Genomic DNA, 22,188 nt, shown 5'->3' with positions numbered 1-22,188 from the left:
GCATTTAAACTAGCCAAAATTAATTCAAAACTTAGTTACTTTTACAAAACTAAAATATGTATTCTGTAACTTCTCATATGAGAGGATCCCAATCCATTCAACCTCTCTATTTACCACAAGTTGATTAGGTCTATCGTCTATAAAAATCAACAACTCAATGCCAAAATTTTCTGTAACAACTTAATACCAAAATTCTCAAATTTTTAGTAACTATGTGCATGTTTAGTTATTTGTTGTCAAAATAGCTATCACTTGTTTCTAAATCTAACCAAATACTTATATATCTATTGTTTGAAGCAAAACAACAAAAATAAAACGACACTAAATCCTCAAATTAACTGTGTCAAAAAGTGACCCTCCGTTATATAAACTTTTCTTCTTCAAAAATACAAAAAGTGACCCTCCGTTATATTAACTGCACGAACCCTGAGCTACCGAACCCGCAACAAGGTAACATTCCTGTCCAAATTGATCCTGGTTTTACAAGAGTATGGTATCCTCCCCCGAGCGGTGTTACAAAATAAATTGTGATGCCAAATTCGGTGATAATGGCCATGCGTGCAGAGCTGGATTAATTGCGCGAAATGAAAGAGGTGAGGTTATGGCTACAGCAGGGGTCCCGCTTAGATACTGTGAATCGGTTGAAGAAGCAGAACTTCAGGCGGTTATGGAATGGCTCTTATTAGCACGAGATTGTTGTTTCAATAACATTGTGCTTGAAACGGACGCACAGACCGTGGTAAAGACCCTACAGTCAAAAGATTTTCCAGCTTCAGCTTTGAGGTTTCTTTATGAGGATGTTGCCACCTGATTTTCAATTTTTCATTCTTCGTCAATTCAATTTGTTGGTAGGACAGGAAATCAAGTAGCTCATTATATTGCTCAATGGACTAAGGACTTACAGGACTCTATGGTGTTTATAGAGGACTGCCCGGCTCCCATTTGGCATTTCGTTCATAAGGATGTAACCTCCATTATTCTTTAATCCATTGATTCTTCTCTTAAAAAAAATTATATAGCAATACTGATTTGCAGCTTAGGCGTTAAATAATGCAGACCATAGATAATAAAAAAAATTATGGCCTTACAAAGAAGTAACAAAATTATTAAAAGAACCACGAGTAATCCAAGCAGCCTAAAAATTGAAAGATGTTTTGATGATTTGAATTAGGGCAACTCTTATTGTTGGTGTGCCCTAGTTCATAGGCATTGGTTCTTGTAAAATATATCTATATCATATTAATAAAGACATTAATCTAGTTCATTTATATCTTGTGCTATAATATGAATAGGGAATCTATTGATTGACAATCGTAAAACCATATCCCTGTTGGTCCCGTGTAACGTGATGGTATTAGTTCCAAGGGGGGGGGGGGGTTAGGAACTAATTAAACTTTTTACCTTAAAAGGCTGACTTATTTTAATTTTAATACTTTTACTCAGTCTCTAGGTCAGCACCGCTGAGTATGTTTTGAGACAGCTTTAGTCAATTTACTCACTAGAGTTGTTTCAGTTATGGGTTGGGAAGCAACACTTAAGCCGATTTCCAACACAGCACTTAGATTACTCAGCTCAGCGTATACAAGTTATTTTACTGAGTAAGGTTAAGCAAGCAACGCATACATATATATATTAAGAGAAAGGGTTAGAAGTTACTCAGCAGACTTATCCTGGTTCGGCCTCTCCGCCTACGTCTAGTCCCCGGAATCCTTCCGAGCTTTTTCAATCCTCTACTGAGCTCTTTAAAGGTAGAACACAAACCTTTTACAATAGCAACTGAGTATGCAAGAGTACCGTCCTCTATTCCTCTACTCAATCCTATCTACCACTGAGTACTATAACCGAGTACTCAGTTTCTCTCTACCACTCAATACTATAACCGAGTACTCAGCTTCTCTAACCTTTTACAGATGATACCAGATTTGTTCTCACTAAGTGAAGAACACTTTAGATGAATAAAATCACTCTAGACTTTTACACAAAAATAGGAGTTGGTGTAAGAGCTTGCTTTTTCTTTTCAGACAGCTTCTATTTTGGATTTTGCAAGTGAATTGACTTGATAAAGATTTGCTTGTCTGTCTGTGTTCTTGTTCTTGATCCAAATGATGAATTGGCCTTTTTATAGAGACTTTGAGGCGCCAATGATTTGAATCCTGACATAGCCGTTGTGGGAAAATGGTCTTCATTCGTCATCACTTGGTTAGCAGTCAGTGTTGCAGGCCAATCCTGTCTTTTGTTTTCGTCAGGAGCCAGATTTGTCTTCTAACGCCAGGTTTGTCTTCTTGTGCCAGGTTTGTCTTTTAGTAATTTATCAAATGGTCCATGCTTCTCGAAAAGGTCCTTCCGATAGATTTCTGAGTCTTCTGAATTTTTCTCAGACCTTGTCTTCCAAGTTGACGGATCATTGATGCTGACCTGACGACCACTCAGCTTGATGTAGCGGTTTCGCCTTCAACCTTTTCTAAAGAAGACATTTCTTTTCTTGAAGCTGAGTTGCATTCTTACTAAGCTTCTGCTGTGTGACTTGCGTCTGCTGACTTTTGGCTTTCTTTTATAGATGTTCAATTCCTGTTCTCATTACTTAACTTACTCAGCATTGAACAAACACATTAGTATAATTAAATCAAAGCACTTAAATTAATTTTTAATCATGGGATTATCTTAAATAATTTTGTCAAATCAAAATCATGTGGAAAGGTGTTTCAACAATCCCAAGTCTATTCTATCATGGGAATGATTAGAACCATATACTTGTATATTCGATGACTATATGGTAGTAAATAATACTAGCCATAGTATTTGTTAAGTCAGTTGTGAATATGGGTACTGTTATATACATGTGATTGGATCGATCCGCTCGAAAAAACTACATGGTGCTCGTGTCATAAGTTTTTTTAAGTAGGTCTTTAACTATCTTCAGACCAGATTTCATTATAATATCAATGTGAAATCCGGTTCACTTTGACATATGCCTAACAAGTCTGTAACAAGATGCCAAATACATGTATGATTGGGTGAACAGGTGAACACATTGGTGTTGATAGTGAAGTGATGGAATTACCACTCACATAACAATGAGATGATATCACATGCCACTTGATAAGTGAGATTGATAAGTGTATGGCCACACCCTGTTAAGTAGTTTACTTATCTGATTCATTAATCTATGAACTAGGGCAGACCCTGATCAAGAAATATCATAAACAACAGAGAGGATGACAATCACCATGCCTCTTTTATAATATTGATATCAAATGGTAAAAGAAGTTAAGAGATAACTACAGAGTCTCTGCATCTTTAGACTGCTGAAATAGTTGTATTAGTTGGGGGCAGTAATGGTTTGTTAGAACTCACTTACTGTCTGTGGGCCATAAGTCCACTACTAGCTAAGGACAATCTCATAGGATCGTGCACATTGAACATTTGAGTTAAAACTTATAGAACGGTGCATTGGAGAGATGAAATTAATTAATTTATTGACAGTCAGATGTCAAGGTAATTAATTGGTGGTTAATTAATTGATTAAGGGAAAAGTACAAAAATAAACCTTGTGGTTACACCCATTTTCGAACAACACCCATGTGGTTTAAAAGTTTGCAAAGTGGTACCATGTACTTCATTCCGTTAGCAAACACATACCAAATTGACTAATGGCGTTAAAAGTCAAAGGGAAAAGAGTTAATTTGGTACTTATATTTATTTATTTTTATAAATTGACCCCCTTATTATCTAATTATCACAAACAAACCCCAAAATAAAAAATAAAAATCAAATATGCCATCTTCTCCGTCTCTCTTTAATTTTTTTTCTTATTTCTCTCTCTTATCTCTCTCCTCTTTGTTAATTTCTCTCTCTAAAATCAATTGAATTTCCATTTTTTCAACAAGACCTGGATTCTTCTTTATAATTTGCAAGATGACATTATGTTGATCCTTCAATCTGACTATTTCCAGTTAAATGCTTTTATTTACAAAGACTGGATAGAAATACTCTCATGCTTATATGCAGAGTCCGAAAGGTTCATATTTCACATCTTAGTCAGTTTTCATTGTTGGCCTGTTGGTTGTCTGTATGGTTTCTACATCTGCCTATTTTTTCCTTGACCCCTTGACATACATATGATTTTCGTAATGGTTGTAGTAAGACCTTATGTTGATACATTATCTGACCAGGAAGTTGTTAATGTTGTGTTCTTGTATTATGCTGCTATTTCTTTATTGGTAAAAATTGCTTTTTAAAAGAAAAATGCTACCATTGTAGTTTGCCTGTGTAATATCATTCTTAATAGAGTAATTTAAAACCTCATATGGTTTAGGCGAACTTATGGTGGGAGGAAGTTGTGGGAGTCCAAAGACGATAAGAAATGGGGACATGACAAGTTTGAGGAGATGAATTTGCAGGAAAGGCATTATGATCAGGTGCAAATTCTGTATACAATATTTGAATTTACTGCATTACAATGTTTGTTTCTTTTTCTATGTTCGTTTTTTTTGTTTCTCTCTTGTCTTAACTAATCCTCATAAATTGAATTTCCATCTCTCTTGTCTTAATTGGTGTTCAAAATAAGACACAAAGAATCCAGGTCTTCTTGATCTTCAAAATGGTTAGGCTAGAGAGAGAAGAAGAGAGAGAGTATAAGTGTCATTAAATTGAAAACATGGAAATTCAATTGATTTTAGAGAGAGAAATTAACAAAGAGGAGAGAGAATAGAGAAATAAGAAAAAAAAAAGAAATTAAAGAGAGATGGAGAAGATGGTATATGTGATTTTTATTTTTTATTTTTTATTTTGGGATTTGTTTGTGATAATTAGATAATAAGGGGGTCAATTTATAAAAATAAATAAATATAATGACCAAATTAACTCTTTTCCCTTTGACTTTTAACGCAGTTAGTCAATTTGGTATGTGTTTGCTAACGGAATGAAGTACATGGTACCACTTTGCAAACTTTTAAATCACATGAGTGTTGTTCGAAAATGGGTGTAACCACAAGGTTTATTTTTGTACTTTTCCCATTGATTAATTGATACTTTGTATCAAGGTGATTGATTAATGGATTTAGGTGTTGATATTTAATTGGTTAATTAGTTTACGTGATGTAATTAATTAATTTGTAAATTAATAAAATTGCATTCGGTGAATAATTAATTAAACTAAGACGTCACTTTACTAATTAGTGTTGTTTATTTAAGGCAAAAAACATCCTGAGGCCCCTGATCTTTCATTGTTTGGTGCATTAAGCCCTCGATCTTTTATTTAGACACATTGAGCTCTTGATCTTTCACCATTTGGTGCATTAAGCTCTCGATCTTTCATTTAGACACATTGAGCCCTTGATCTTTCATATATGAGTGTATTAGGTCCTTCCATAAATCAATTAATATATAGGTTTATTAAGGGCATGTTTGGTGTGACAACAAATGATGTTCTAAAAATAACAAATTCTAAAATAAAAAATATATTATACAAATTAATAAAAATAATTTAAATAAAAAATTTATTGAACACAATAAAACCTTGTTTTTCGATAATTATGTTCTAAAAATAAAAATAATGTTAAAATTGAAGCACATTTTGTGGAATAAGAACGGTAATTTTATCAATAACAAGTAACTACAAACAACTGTTCATGAAAAGAGTTTTTTGTGAAAAGCTCTAAAATGTTGCAGTGTCCAGAGAAAATGCGAAACACTGCAGTTATATAAACCTAACCAAATATGCCCTTAATAAACCTATATATTAATTGATTTATGGAAGGGTCTAATACACCCATATATAAAAGATCAAGGGCTCAATGTGTCTAAATGAAAGATCGATGGCTTAATGCACCAAATGATGAAAGATCAGGGGCTTAATGTGTCTAAATAAAAGATCGAGGGCTTAATGCACCAAACAATGAAAGATCAGGGGTTTCAGGATGCTTTTTGCCTTTATTTAATTGGGATAATTAAATTTAATCTAATTATAACTAATTGCATAGAATAAATACTATTGGTATTTATTTAAATGATTAGGTTAGGATTGGATTAGTTTTGTAATTAACCAATTAACCTTTCACCCAATTAGGTTTAAGATTAAATGCACTAGATATAAAATTGAAACCTAATATATATACCTACACATTATGATACATTATGATTTCGGCCACCACTCTCTTTTGCAAAAGGGAATTTTGGAAAATTTCAAAATCTCTCTGTTCTTCATCCGTTCTTCGGCTAATACCGGTTCTAGCTCGATAGCTGTTCGTGCACCTGACTACAGAAATCTTATTATTTTGTGGATTCTTCAGCCATCTGTAGAAGAGGCAGTCCGGGTAAGTTTTTATCCTTAAACGGATCCAAAAGGTTTTATTCAATCAATGGTTAATAGATAAAGATCAAACTAAAAGGGATTAGAAATCAATTTTGAACCGCAATTCTGATGCGCTACAGTTAATTAACTAGCAATAATCTCTAACACTCATATCAAGTAATAGAGGTGTGTATATTCTTACTTATTCCAAGAAAGATAACAAACATTATATTTCGAAAAAGGTGATGCCAATCAAGATCGCAAAGAGCCCTGTTATATCTGAAAGTGTAATAATTTACACAATCAGATACATCAACCGCACTGCTATATTATTTACATTGGACATGTATATATACACACATGAGTTTGGTAGTTATGTGAAACCTCTAATTCTAGTTCCAATGGGTTTTCAGAAAGTGTATGTGCATACGATTATACTACATAGAGAACTACTAATACAATTATACACAATTACTTGAGGTTCAACGCATATAAATCATGTGTATCTCTTTATCAATCCGCTCAAGTTGTACAGGTCTAGGTCGAACTGTAAGCTTCTCCCGTAAAAGGACTTAGAACGAACATCACGAATAAAATACATTGGTTCCTGATTCTCTTTGCTTAGTTAAAGGATAAAACCGAGTAAATATTATATGTCAAACTAATCAATAGTAGAACTTTAATTGTGTTTGTTTTTAATAATACCACATGTAACGGTAATAACCATAAAGATTACTACTATACATAAATATCATTTTTTATAATGAATAGACATAATGACAATGGCTAAAAAATAATGTCTTTTTGCATTTCAATGCACATGACTATCCAAGATAATATTTAATCATCATAAAAAAATTACGACCTTCTATACTGGGTAAGATATCTTACATAGCTACTATTTACTTGTAGTCAATATTGTGCATCCATATACTGATGGCATTCAGAAACCATTAAAAAAATTGATCATACCCAGATCATCTGCAATTACCCGAACCCATTTATGTCACTTTGATATCAAACGACAAGATGGATAGTTTTTTTATAAAGTTCCAACCTTACGTGCCTTATACATGCATTTTGTTCTAATTCAATGATAATTTTCTATTACACTCGTCATGCATAAAAGTGTTATGCATATTGAGCATGCAAGATTTAATGAAGATCCATCTCTATGACTTTATCTTTCACAGTTTGTTAGATATATCATAATAACATATATGATATTCATAGAATTTTATAAGGGTAGTGAACTTCAATTTTTTTTTTAATTAAAATGGAATAAGAAAGGGAAAAAAACTTATATTGTTTATCATAAATTTTTTAGATTAATGTAGGTAACCTCCTTGGCTTAAAGAAAGATACGCCATCCAAAGAGGACATACACTAGATAGAGTCAGCTAAAGAGGATCCGCAACCTCTATACACCCACTGATCTATAGATAGAGTCAACTAAAGAAGATCCGCAACCTCCATACATCCGTTGATCTACAGCTAAAGTCAGATAAAGAAGATCTGCAACCTCCATACATCTGCAACCTCTATATATGTCCTCTAACCTATTTCAGAGAAGTCTAAAGGGCATTACCGGTGTTCATCGTTTATAACAAAAATATATGAACTTAAAAGAGAAACCCTCGACGATCTACACAGAACCTTATCTTTGGATAGATTCGTTTTGTACTGATAAAGCCAAGGTTTGAGGTCAGAGTTTCTATTCGGTTGACTTCGTTGTTTGTTGACTATGAAACTCTATATAATTAAGATTTCATGATGTTTTATTTGTTAGAGTTCCACGTTCACCGCACTAATTGATAATTATGTAAATTTTCTTGGATGAAATCTCCTCCCTGTTAGGTGTCATAGGGATCGGTCGGGGACACTCGAATGCCAAAGTTGGTATATTATTTGAGAATAATAAGAATAATTGATAAGAGTTTTTAGAGAATCAGTAAGCATACCTAGAATACCTCGGAGTTTGGATATTTATATAGATTTTTGTAACCTTTTGGCACTAATGATGTTGTATTCGAACAGTCATGTCATTACTCCTCTTAATAGCTATTAATTGTCATTTAATTGTATTTATTTCCATTTATGGATGGCTGCAAAGGTGCCCCTTGATATTCTTAAACTGTCAAGGCGTATGTACGCTCTCATTGAGAACAATGACGGGTCTTCTTTACCCACTCTCATCGGGACGTATCTTGTTATAGCGTGTCTCACCATGGTTCGATCCAGATGGCGTAACATAGTGTTTGTAGACTCATTCTTTTTCTTCATTATTGCATATTTACCCCTGCATTAATTATCATTAACTCTAGATTAACCATGCATTAATCGTCATTAATCATTTTTCTAGAAGGAATAACAGTTTGCCATTATTTCTATTAATTTGCCCTTATTCCTCACACTAGAAAGACTAATTTGGGATGTTATCATCAACAAATTGTTATATAAATTAAATTAAAATATGTATTATACTATCTAAAAATAATATTATAAAATCATTTCATATAGAAAAATACGTACATTTGTAACACATATTTTTAAAAATGCGCAAACATCAACATTTAAACAACAATATTATTGAAACAACTCAAAAGTGAATTATAATAAAATAAAAAATAAATTCACAATAAAAAATATTTTTGTTTATTGTCGCTTAGGCGGGACCTAGGCGGTTTAGGCGGCATCAAGGTAGCTTAGCTGAAGCCCATACGGCTAAAAATCACCCAGGGACCAAAAAACGTTTAAAGGGATTAATCGGAAAAAAAATCGGGACGAATTTTCGATTTTGAACGCCTAGGCTGTCCAATCGGTCTTGTGTTAAGTCTCCCACATTCAAATAATTGCAATTTTTTTTATCAATATGTTTAAAATGTTATATTAATTTAGTTACAAATAACTAAAAAATATATGATATTGTTTTAATTTATCCACAAATTTATTTAAAATGTTTGATGAGATAGTTAAATACAGTTAAACTAACTTTTTCAAATTTGAAGTAACATAAGATTAAAATTGATTTTACTTAGAAATATTAAGATTGAATTTATATCATTTTTATAGTATATCTGCACTTATAAAAAAACATTAAAGTCAAATTTTATCTTATTCCATTTATATGATATTGACATATATTATTTTTTGCTGATTTTTTTAATGTAAATTTAATTAATGAGTCATAGACCGGTAATAGTTCAACATATTAAAGAAGATAAAAAACGGCAATACATTAAAGAAAATTGGACAGTCACAATTAGAAGTCGACCTAGCAAATGCATGGATCGGACTATTTGCTGGCAATGATATCTCCGAACTCAGAATGATAAATAGCATCAGAATAAATTGCATCACATACTAACTTGGAGTCAGTTTCAAAAGTGATTCGTGACAGTTTTTTCTCAACAGCCCACCGGATTGCTTTATTAAGTGCAAGAGCCTCACCTTCCCGAATATCCATTAGTCCTTCGCAAGTTTCAGTTCGGCTAGCCACAAAAAAACCATTAGAGTCCCTAATAACAGCACTAAGGCCAGATCTTCCAACCTGCACAAATTGACTCAAATCAGTCAACACAAAAGAGTACCAGACGCTGGTCTATTCCACATCGAGGAATAACTGGTATCAATAGCAGTAGCTGGGGTTGCTAGAAACCGTCTCTTTTGAGCCACCTTCCATTCTGTAAGAATTTATCATCCTGAGATTACCATAGCAACTGCTTGCACCATCTTCTGCTGCCATAGCAGACAATTCCTTGCATTCCACTAGCCCCACAATGCAATCATGAAACGCTCCCTAAAATCAATAGTAACCGACCAGCAGATATCAAAGAAAAAAGCAGTAAAATTGTTTGATCGACTAGTCGCAAAGTTGATTATTGGAGCAAGATTCGTCAGTTGCCACAGCTCTTGAATTTTGGGACAAAGAATGAATAGGTGCTATAAATCTTTAATATCCGCAGAACATAGAACACATGCATTAGCCATATTAATGCCCCTTAATCTGAGTTTAACACGCGTAGGAAGACAATCCCTTACAAGCCGCCAACAAAAGTATCGTAGTTTATAAGGAATATGAGCTTTCCATATCACCTGCCACTCTCATTCCAAACCTAGATCGGTATTATCTTCCAACACCTCTCGAGCCACTCGATACCCACTTTTGACCGAAAAACAGCCGTCAGAAGACCCATTCCAAATTATTTGATCCTCACGACCCGAAATCCGCACAACTGACTTACAAACTGCCCGAACATCACGCGGTGATAAGATTTCCTGCAATAATCCGATGTCCCAATCAGTTGAGTGCGGAATGAATAAGTCACATACCCGAAAATTCTCCAAACAGGAACCACAAGCGAGGTAATCATGCAAGAGTTAATATCTCTGAGCCACAGATCCTTCCAAACATTAATAGCTTGTCCATTATCAATCTTCCACCGGATACCCTTCTACAATAATAGCTGAGAGCCCCAAATACTCCGCCAAATATAACTAGGTGAGTGACCCAAACGTGCACTCAGAAAATCCCCATCCGGATAATATTTAGCTTTAAAAATTATGCTGACAAGAGAGTTTGGAGATGACAATAATCGCCATCCTTGTTTGCCCAACATTGCAAGATTGAAGGTAGTGAAATCCCGAAAATTCAATCCGCCTTCAGACAAGGGTATACACAGTTTTTCCCATGCTAACCAGTTGATACCACGAGCTCCATCCCTTTTACCCCACCAAAAAGAATTCAACATCCTCTGTAATTCCTCAGTAGTAGAGACAAGTAGCATAAACACACTCATAAAATAGATAGGAATGGCTTGACCTGCAACACGAATAAGAGTGGCTTTACCAGCTTTGGATAATGGCTTGCCTCTTCAGCCCTGTAACCTTTTCCACAGTCAATCCTTAAAATGGGCAAAGATCGCTTTCTTCCTTCTGCGAACAAAGGATGGGAGCCCCAAATAATGACCAGCATTGATAGGAGCAAAAACTCCCAAAATACTTGAAATTGCCTCTCCCAAACAGTCCGCCACATTACTACTAAACATAACGCCTGATTTAGAGAAGTTGATTGCTTGTCCTGATGCCAATTTATAGGCCAACAACAGGCGCTTCACCTCACGACTCTCTTTAATACTAGTCTGAAAAAAATAAGAAAGCACCATCTGCAAATAACAGATGGGATATAGAAGGTGCTCGACAACACACCCTAGTCCCAAGGATACAGCCCTTAGCTTACGCGTCAGAAATTAAAGCCGTGAGGCCCTCGACACAAAGCAGAAAAAGATAAGGAGAAAGAGGGTCCTCCTGCTAAAGACCCCTATAAGGTAAAATGAGACTGATAATCGACTGATTAACTTTAACCGAATACTGTACCGTTTCAACACACATCCGTATATATTTAATCTAAACCTCAGAGAAACTCAAGTGAGCTAAAATAGCAAATAGACACTTCCAATTTCTTCCTATCCACATTCCTCTTCATTAAAGGATTTATATTGATATCCTAATTTAATTTTTAACTAAATTAATTTACTAACAAATTTTAAATGTCAAATTGAAATTTTCTTTTGTTAACCAAATAAGTAGTATTTAATTTACGTATAAAGAAAGGAACGATTTGATTTAATAATGTCATGAAAACCTCTAAGACATATGAAGACGACACCTCCAAACATTTGGGGAAGTAGGGTAGACTAAAGATCTCTTTCAAACAGTGGTAAAAGTCTAGAATACCCATGGACAGGAGGCACACACGGCCGGGTCAAATTAGGACATAAAAAATGTTTAAGACGTGGCTGCTGAAGACATACGTGTGCCCTAAACACACTTTATATTTATTAAAAGAAAAAGAGAAAAAAAGAGATTTATTTATAATTTTAATGTCCAATTAAAAAAAATGGAGAAGCATTCAATTCAAATATGTGCGGAGGTAAATTGAGAATAGAGAATAGAGCGGTAGGGAATCGAAACCTCTCAGGAGAAAAGCACCTTTGCTCAATCCTAACGGTTTCTCTCTCTCTCTCTCTCTCATTTCTTGTTTTCTTTTCTTTTTTTTTTTTTAATTTCTGCCTTGTTCTTCAAGGTCAGGGTGAGAGTCGTGATCTCTAATATTTTGGCCAACAAGAAAAAGCAAAATCGAATCATATAAATCCCTTATGATTTTTCTCATCTTTTACTGTCTCTGATTTCCCTCTTTCTCTTTGTTAGGGTTTCTTTGCTCCGCCTCTCATTATTTAAGGTAAACTTTAACACTCTGTTTTCTCCTTTCCTTCTCCAAGTTTTCAATATGGTGTTTCGACTTCTGTTTTGTTGCTGGCATAAAATAACAACAATAATAATTATATAAATAGAAATTTTAGGATTCAAGTTTGTTTGCGAGGTTCTGGTTTATTTTAAAGCCGCCTTTTCAGCTAGAATAGGCATATGATTCAATTAGATTAGATAAATATAGGGTTTCACTGCCTTTTGTAACTCTAGCTGTATCTTTCAGGTTCTAAGTTATTGGTTTTTTTTTCTCTCATGTTTGAATTGTAATATATATATTTTAGCTAGAAATGGAGCTTTAGGGCCCGTTTCAGAAATCGATTGGTTTTTTTCTTAAGAGAAAAAGTTTCCTACAATTTTTATTAGAGTGGGAGGTCAATTGAAAGAAAATTGTTTTCCGTTTCTGGTTCTGGATTACGAATTTAAGGTGATCATCATCTATTATTGTTTTGGAATCTAGTGATGGTTTCATTTTTCTAATTGCGAACCATGGATTTTTTGCCTTGAAATGGGAGAAGCTTTATGTTGTGGTCTTTTTTTGTCAATTAGTTTGATCTTATTTATTTATCTGGTTTCTTTTGCTTATGCTTTGTTGCGTTGCAAAATTTCCCTTCCCATCTTGTGTTGGCAAACAATAAATTTTATTTTTATTTTTTTTATGGTTTTCAGGTCTATATTGCAGAGCCATGCCAACCTTTACTGCTATAGCTTTGGATAGGTTGTTAGAACCTGGAGCTTCAAAATCTGTCGATAAGTCTATTCCTAGTTCAATCCCTGTTCCAAAACCCAGGCCTGTGCCAACTTCAACCCTTGACAGAAGAACAAGTTTACCAGTTCCAGAGAGGAAAATTACCCGTCCTCAAATATCACCTGCACTCTATGCCACTCCTGAAGCAACCCCGCTTCCCGATTCACCATCTTCATTCCCTCCTTCACCATATATCGTTAACCACAAGAGGCGTGGACCACGTCTTTTGAAGAGCCATTCTGTGGATAATGTGGCTTCTCGCAGAAAAAATGTTGATGAGAGTAAGGTCAATGTGAGTGGAAAAAGTGCAGAAAACAAGGCTGTTGATTTAACTAAAGATCATACTGTTACCTTTTCCCTTCCTAATTCTGTTGAAGAAAGAAATGTAAATGGGGTCCATAATAGTTACACTCAAGAAAAGATTGCAAATGGTGCTCATGAGGCCTCTGGTGAAGAGGAACGTGTAAATGGTTTATGCGATGATGAAATAGGAAGCAGTAATGGGGAGCATAAAAACAGAAATGTTAGAGAATTCTCAAGGGACAAGGTTGTGCTCAAGCCTATTACCTCGATTTCGGAGAGAGTGAGTGAGCTTGATGATTTCTTTGATCCGCAGGAGTCAATTGGTTACAATAGCAACACCGATTGTGAGGACAACTCTGTGGCAGAGTATTCTATTAAGCTTGCTGCAACTACACCAGGGGGAGAGTTTTTTGACGCTTGGGAAGGTACTTGGATTTCTTGACATGCATTACTACATAGTATATATTATTTATCTGTTCTTTTATGTGGAGCATGGTTTTCTTGGACAAATTTGTGGTGTAACTATCTTTCATTTGTTCCCATATTGCATTATAGTTGGCTATAATGTTGTGTATTGGACAGAAGCATGTATTTTTGTTAGGAAAGGTATATAAATTCTTTTTCCTTGATTGGTTGTTTCTCCATTTGTACGTGCCTGTTTTCAGATATGGGAAAGTTGCAATTTACAAACATTATATTGCATTGTTCGGTAATGTCTTCATAGCTGATTCAATAAACTTACTGGCCTTTATATTGTCTCCAGAGCTTTCCTCTGAGAATGCACAGCAGCCTTCCTTCCGTGATGTAGAAGCTGAATTGCGCGAAATGAGATTGAATTTTTTGATGGAGATAGAGAAGCGAAAGCAAGCAGAGGAAACACTAAATAGCTTGCAAAGTCATTGGCTGAGGATCAAGGAACAATTAGCTCTTGTAGGATTCACTCTGCCTGCATTTCCATTGGCTATCCAGGAGGGTGTGCATTCTTTTGATATTGATCCTGCAGAGGAGATGTGCCGTCAGGTTTACCTTGCTCGGTTTGTGTCAGATTCCATTGGGAGGGGCATTGGAAAAGCAGAGGCGGAGATGGAGAAGGAAGCTCAGATTGAAGCTAAGAATTTTGAGATTGCTCGATTATTGGACCGGCTCCATTATTATGAGGCTGTAAACCGAGAAATGTCTCAAAGGAACCAAGAAGCTGTAGGTGAGATTTTGGTACCTTTGATTTGTTGTTATGTATGATTCTTGGTGTTAAACTTTTACTTGCTCATGTTATTCAAAATCTTGCATCCTCTTAGCAGTCACTGTGAACTGGTAAGACATTCTGCCATTTGTTCTGCTAATACTTCAACTGGCTTTGTAGAACATAAATTAACTTTAACTTTTCTGTACAAGGAGGATTTTTTGTTCTATGATGCTTCATGTTTTACTTGTGCATGCGTTATTAGATATTGACATCTTATTTGGAGTTCGGTTCAAATCCTATACTTATGAAGCATAGCAATGGGAGTTTGCATGTAAAAAAATTTGACTGAAAACATGTTATGCTTTTAATTACAACTTCTCAAATTGAAACCCAAAGTTGATTTGTCGAAAAATAACTTGTGAACTTTTACTAATAGTTCAATTGTTGTGCATCTGAAAAATTTGCTTATTCGTTGCTAAAAGCATATGGTGAGAAGCAAATAGATTAAATAAGGGTGAACTCCTTAGCACACCATGAGAATGCGATGGGTAATTGTCATGTATATAAAAATACCTTTGTACAAAAAGAATATTGTGATATAGCTTTCTCAACTTTTTTGTGTTTATTTTTGTGTAGAGATGGCACGGCGTAATAGGCAGGTGAGGAAAAGAAAGCAGCAATGGGTGTGGGGCTCAATTGCTACTGTGATAACCCTTGGAACTGCAGCTTTAGTATGGTCTTATATACCAGCATCAAAAGGCTCATCACCAACTGATGAGGCATTAGCTCCTGATCAGGCAGAGTGAGGAAATTCGAACTTCTGGTAGTGAGAAAGCTACAATGATGTTTTGTTGTAGATTCATAGAAGAAAAGAGAATAAAAAGGTTGTACATGCCACCATGTTAATAGCAATGTCTTGCTTTATACCAGTTGCATTTTTCCTAGCCACAGAGCAAAGGTATCATCAAAATAGTTAAGTCATCACTACTACTTCAGTTACTAACAAACTGGGAGGCAATATTTGATTTTGATCAGTCATTGTTTGTAATGACTTTCTTGATATTTTGCGGCTTAAAGACTATATAGGTGTGCATAGTCATACATAACAGAGTAAATTTAAACTGTATTATCTTTTGCAAATATTATCATTAGCCAATCCCAGATAGATTGAATAATCTCTTAGTAAGTGGTAATAACAATTAGTAGATCAACTGTAGTATGAAATGTTCGAATTTGTTTGTATGGTTATGTGTAGCCTTATTACATTAGGGACTGATTTCTGGATTTCTGAATAGTGTGCATTTGTTAATGTTGAAAGTTGTATGGTGGGCAGGATCATGTTCCGGAATATATTCATGTGGTAGCTAAATACTAATGCGGAGGAATCATGCCTTGTGTTATAATTATTAGCTTGCTGCTATAAATGATTGTTTGTGGAAGTGGTAAGTTGACCGTGCCAAGCAGATATCTGGTTGCTGACTGAAGGGGACTCAATGGTTGAAGGTCTACTTGCTTAAATTTGAATAATGGTGCATAGAGTTTAAGCCTTTTATGTGGATTTTTATAAGAATAGCATGTGCACAAGAGATTGATTGATGATATGGAAGGCGCCTTAGGCAGGTCCAACATTCTGGTCTCCAGGACCTGTCCAATTTATTCAGAGCTTATTACCAATGTTTTAAAAATCGGACGAACCAGAGTGACAATGGGATCAATTGGATTAGGGGTTAGTGAGTTAAACTGGTTGACTCAGATTGGTTAAATAGGATGACGTCATAAATAATATATATTAATTTAATTTAAGCGGTTGAACTAGTCCAGTGGGCCGGTCTTGTCCTGTCTGGTTTTCATAAAACTGTTTATTAGCTCTGATGGTCTTCAAGGTTTAGGACAATTTCAATATGGTAATTCGTTCTGAAAAAAGCTTTTGAATTTTAATTGGATTGTATAAAAATAGTTTTGACTTGATTTGGTCAAATGTTCTAATTATTATTTTTTATTGAATTGTTGAATGTTGAGCCTTAGAAGTATTTGATGCGAATTTGAATTCTAACATGTTCTCAGTTCATGTCAAATTATGAAGTAGGCGAGTAAGAATCCAATAATTTTGCTGGGGTATACCCTAAAGACAATTTGTCTATCACCAAAATTATTTAAGATATCATTAGTGAAACCTGTTTGTTAGTCATGAATTATGTGATCTTCATTATAATATTATCATCTATGAATATCAAATTGTATACAAAAAAAAAAAAAAAGCAATATAATTTATTTTGTATTGCATAATGTTTTTTTATTATTTTTCAGTTTCAAGGTATTTTATTTTTAAGTTTGCTCTAAAATTAAAAAAATGTAAAATTTTTAAATCAACTGCTATGTAATAAAATAAAATATCTTTGTTCATTAGCTAAAGGCTATGGTTACTTTGTTTTTTACAAAGTAAGCCTTACTTTGTATGTTTTCACCATTGGATTAATTTTATGTTCAATCATCCAATGGTGAAAACACACCAAGTAATGGTACTTTGTCAAAAACAAAGTAACCATAGAAGGCACCGTGTTTCATTAATAATGTTTTGGGTAAATTAATATTTTGTATCTTATCTTATATTCTTGGAGTAAGATACTAAAATAGGCTTAAAGTTTTATGGAAAATAACAATTTAAACTCTATATCTAAAATAACACTAATATTTCAACGTTTATAAAATAACACCAATTTAGACATCGCTAATGGAACATAACATGTTATCTGTTAAGTTATTCCATTTCAGTATCATGTCGCAATTTTAACATGCCATGTTGGATAAGGTATCATAATATGTCTAAAGTTTTTGGAGCGTATTAATTTAGGCTTCATGTATAAAACAACGCCAATGTAAACTTAACGTTTATAAACATTACAAATTTAGATTTAATCTCACAATTAATCAGTTTATATTCTTGTTTTACTTAAATTAATATATTTTTATCTTTCTATTTAATTTTATCTTCTTATCTATTTTAATACTTTTTTTTGGACAAGATATCAGTTTTGTGTCAATTTGGTACATTTTAATGATTTTAAGAACTGGATCAATTTAGATTAAGTTGAACAATCTGATTGTTATTTTAACTACAATGTTTGAATTTTTATGGGATATTCGATTGCTTTTTAGTTTGCATTTACTACAAGAGTCATGGAATCATTGATGAAGAAACAAGTAATAGAGTAGTCTGCATAAATTGGTTATTCATGTTAAAATAATGTTAACATAAGGTTTCAATAGGCAAGAATACAATCTGAATGATTGTATTAAAATAGACAAGAAGAATCAACTAAATAAAGAGATAACATATATTAATTTAAGTAGGACAAGAATATAACCTGATTAATTGTGATGTTAAGCCTAAATTGGTAATATTTTATAAACGTTAAGTCCAAATTGGTATTATTTTGGAAACGTTAAGTTTAAATATGTAAATGAATCTGTCATTTGATCTAATTTTATAATATTCTCTAAATTTAATATGATATAAATCAGAGCTGAGTTATTAAACTACTTATTACGGAATTTTCCTTGAGAAGATGACTAATTCATCCAAGAATTCACGGAGCAAAACTTCTTAAGATTCAGCAAGCTTTATTTTGTTTTTTTGCTTTTTTGTCAATTTGGTGAAGTTGATAAGTGAGATTGGTTCGGTAATTTAAAAATCTTTAAAACTGTATGGAAATTCAAAGATTTTGTAAATTGAGTCCTCATACTTTCTATTGCATTGTTTTTGAATTTTGTAAGTCGAGTCCTCATACTTTCTATTGCATTGTTTCTTTTTTTCTAAATTCAAAACAGTTATTTGATTATGTATCACTGAATACAATTTATAATATATAAATTTTTTAATTAATAAGATCAAAATATTATGATTACAAAAAATTTAAATCGTTATCATATAATTTATATAATTTATTTACATTGATAATAATACATAAACTAATAAATATAATAAATATATTTAAAAATATTTCTTAGAATAATATGTTTTAAAAATATAATTTACATGCTAGCAAAATAAAATATATACATTGTGAAAGAGTATTAATTCAACAATTTCTTTATAATCAATTAACTTTGAGTTGAGTGGTTAAGTCTCAAATCGCTTAAGCTAAATCTTGAGTTTGAATCTTAGTGTATATAAAAAATTTTAATTAGAAGAGGATAAAGGGTATCTGACGAGCTTCAAATCGAGTAATAGGACAATTTGTAAAAAATAAACAATATTTATATAACAAAAATTAAAAATTCATACAAAAAGTTGGATTCGTTAGATCCAATGCAATTCGATTTAGTTCTCCATACGATTATTAATAAATATATAAAGTTGTACTTATTAAAATTTAATGATATAATTCACTTAGGTACTAAAAAAACCAACAGTTTAATTCAATATAAAACGGAGTTAAAGAATATCAATATCATTTTTTTGTTTGTTTTTTCGGCCTCCTTATATGGCTACGTCACCTCTTGCCTCTCGCCCTAGTCGATCGTAGCCTGTGCTGCCTGATAAGGATGATCGATTTAATGGTATGTAGCCTATATCACCGAAAAAATCATGGAAAGATATTGTTGAAGCTAAATGATTGACCCTATTATCGAAATTCAGAAATAATTTTATGTGCCGCTGGAAAGATAACGATCAATTTTGTTAACAATGACCCTTGTTTCCTAATGTCTCTATTGATCTGAACCTAAAACAAACATTAATCATGCCTTAGTAGAATTTCTTTTTTTTTTTCAAAAAATTGCGCAATGCGCTTACATTAAAGAAGAAAGAAAAATCCCCACCAGACCCGGATGTGATTCGAACCCATGACCTCCCAAGGCATAGGTAAACTCTCAACCACTAGGCTAAGAGCTTCACCACTCCTTAGTAGAATTTCTTGATTCTCAAGTTATTAGGTCATAACCTTGGATATATTGCTTTGGAACGACATGCGATTGAGCTAAGCCAATTAATGACTTTGATATGATGGACTTGGGACATAGGTTCTATCTGGTTCGTTTTAATAATGATCTTGACTGTGACCACGTGATTAATGATGGTCTCCGGCTTGTTCAAGGTAACTACTTAAATATTCGGAGATAGGATGCTTCGTTTAATTCGTTTGTTGCCTCGGTAGATACAACTATAGTGTGGATCATATTTCTTGAGTTGCCTTTGTATTATTATGATGAAGAAATGCTCCTAGAAATCGTCCAAGCAGTCGGGAAACCTATTGGGGGGGACAAATATACGACTTTTGTGGCCAGGGGCAAGTTTGCACGTGTATGTGTTGAGATTGATTTGAATAAGCCCCATGTGGCCCAGTTTGAGATGGATGGTATTGAAAAATAGGTTGAGTATGAAGGACTCCATGTTGCATGTACTAATTATGGACGATATGGGCATCAGAATACGACATATGATTTACCTAGTGTGCTTAAAGCTGCTATAGTGAGTCGAGAAAGTATGAAGACTGAATTATAAGGCAATCATAATTCTAGAGCTGAAAGGGGGATTGCGATGAATGAGACGTCGATGCCAATCGTGCTAGAGCCTGATGCCTTATATGGCCTTTGGATGATGGTGTCGCGAAGAAAATTTTCTAACCATGGAAGAGGGAATGGTCGTTGGAAATCGGGTAGACAATAAGTGCCATCCTCAATTCCTGTTAATCCATTCTTCGTGGTCGAGAAAATAGTATTGGACTTTTTGAGATTGGAAGTGTTGAAGTTGGATTGTCTGGCTCCTGAAAGAGGGGTGTTGATATGGGATTACGTTGTGGAAGGGGAGGAAGTTGTACAACAACTTTAGGATGCTTTGTTGCTGCTTCTCGCCCAATGTTTGATATTATTGAGTCACAAATTTTTTACAGATATCCGTATGGTTCCCTCTGATTTAGAAATATCTTCCCTCTCTGGCATATGCCTATCTTAAGGACAGAGATCCTAGTGGTAGAGGCAAGCGCACTCGCATGGATAACTTGGTTCTAACAAATGTGGGCTAAGTTAATGAACCCGAGTTAAACTCCTTAGTTGATATGGAGACCTCTGAGTCTACTAGGAATGGAGCGAACTATCACTAGGAGGAAAACTCCCACGTGAATGGGCTGTGAGGGGTTTCCCGACTTAGTTTCCATTCTTGTATTGCCTTATGAAGATCATATCTTGGAATTGTTTTGGTGCAGGTGGTACCGAGTTTCAGCGTGCCTTATGACATATAGTTTGGTCATTTCATCCGATGGTTCTTGTTTTATTAGATCCTAAGCTTTCGAGAGTGCGTGCCTTAGAGTTAGGTCGGAAACTTAAGTTCCCAAATGTTGAGATAGTTGAGACAAATGGCTTTTGAGTTGGAATTTGGCCTTTTTGGGATGTGCCTGAGGTTAATATTTTTATTCTTCATCAAAATTCTTAGTTTATTCACTAAAAAGTTGGTACGTAAGGGGGTGTTATGCATAGTTACTCTTGGCTGCTTATTTATGTGTACGTTAGGCCTCATCTTCAAAATAAAAGGAAGTTTTTTGAAGATATGTGTAATTTGAGATAGTCTATAGATGAGCCTTGACTTATTATGAGGGATTTTAATTGTATCAAGTCCTTTAATAAAAAACAGAGGGGTTCTGCTCAATTACTTAATCGATGTGCACTTTTCACGAATTGGATAAATGAGCTTGAGTTGATTGATCTTGGTTTTGTCGGACCTATGTTTACCTGGTACTGTGATCATACTGCTAGAACTCAGGTCGCTTATATGATGGATCGAGCTTTATGTAATGTTAATTGAAGTCATTGGTTTTCAGAAACTGTTGTAAGAAATTTACCTCGGAATAAGTCTGACCACGTTCCTCTTATGGTGGATCTTAATAGTATTTCTGCTCCTAAACCATCAGCACCCTTCCGGTTCCTTGCATCGTGGACTTTTCATCCGGAGTTTAAAGATGTTCTTAGTGCTAATTGGAATAGGTCTGGTTTGAGAATGGAAGACTTACAAAATTTAGTAAGGCCTCTCAAGGATTGGAATGAGTATTTGTTTGGTAATATTTTCTTTTGAAATAAGTGTATCTCTGTTAGGATTTTGAGTGTTCAAAAGAGTTTAGTAACTTGTATAACGATTGTGCTACTTCGTTTGGAATGCAAGCCACTGACGGAGCTGAATGATATTCTTCTCTAGGAAGAATTACTTTGGTTCCATAAATCGCTTGTTGAATGGCTCTCGTTTGGTGATTAAAATACAAGTTTTTTCACACTTCTACTGTAATAAGGAGGAGGCAGAATAAGGTTGAAGGCTTACGAACAAATGATGAGGTTTGGGGTTGGGTTTGGAATGCGAGCATATTGCGTTTTTACAAAGTTGTAAATGGAAGAAATGGCAGATAGGCA

The 22,188-nt window shown here is 34.1% G+C and overlaps 1 protein-coding gene across 5 annotated transcripts; it reads left to right on the top strand.

Annotated features, from left to right (window-relative positions):
- The first annotated feature begins 12,171 nt into the window (after positions 1–12,171).
- LOC136204242 (uncharacterized) lies at positions 12,172–16,453 on the top strand. 5 transcript variants are annotated; one of them, XR_010675104.1, is made up of 6 exons: positions 12,172–12,301; positions 12,503–12,533; positions 13,229–14,035; positions 14,374–14,811; positions 15,430–15,751; positions 16,127–16,453. XR_010675104.1 is itself a non-coding variant. In XM_065995487.1 (6 exons), exons 3-6 carry the CDS (start codon positions 13,246–13,248, stop codon positions 15,597–15,599), a joined length of 1,329 nt encoding a protein of 442 aa, XP_065851559.1. In that variant the 5' UTR covers positions 12,172–12,301; positions 12,503–12,533; positions 13,229–13,245; the 3' UTR covers positions 15,600–16,058. The 5 variants fall into 5 exon arrangements, 3 of the variants coding, with proteins under 3 accessions (XP_065851559.1, XP_065851538.1, XP_065851546.1); XR_010675102.1 differs by having other exon boundaries at positions 15,430–15,765; XM_065995487.1 differs by lacking the exon at positions 16,127–16,453 and having other exon boundaries at positions 13,229–13,854; positions 13,924–14,035; positions 15,430–16,058.
- The last annotated feature ends 5,735 nt before the right edge of the window (positions 16,454–22,188 follow it).

The sequence above is a fragment of the Euphorbia lathyris genome, chromosome 1 (genome assembly GCF_963576675.1).
Source record: "Euphorbia lathyris chromosome 1, ddEupLath1.1, whole genome shotgun sequence".
NCBI lineage: Eukaryota > Viridiplantae > Streptophyta > Magnoliopsida > Malpighiales > Euphorbiaceae > Euphorbia > Euphorbia lathyris.
The sequence above is the reverse complement of the archived record's forward strand: the minus strand, read 5'-3'. Positions and strand labels throughout refer to the sequence as shown.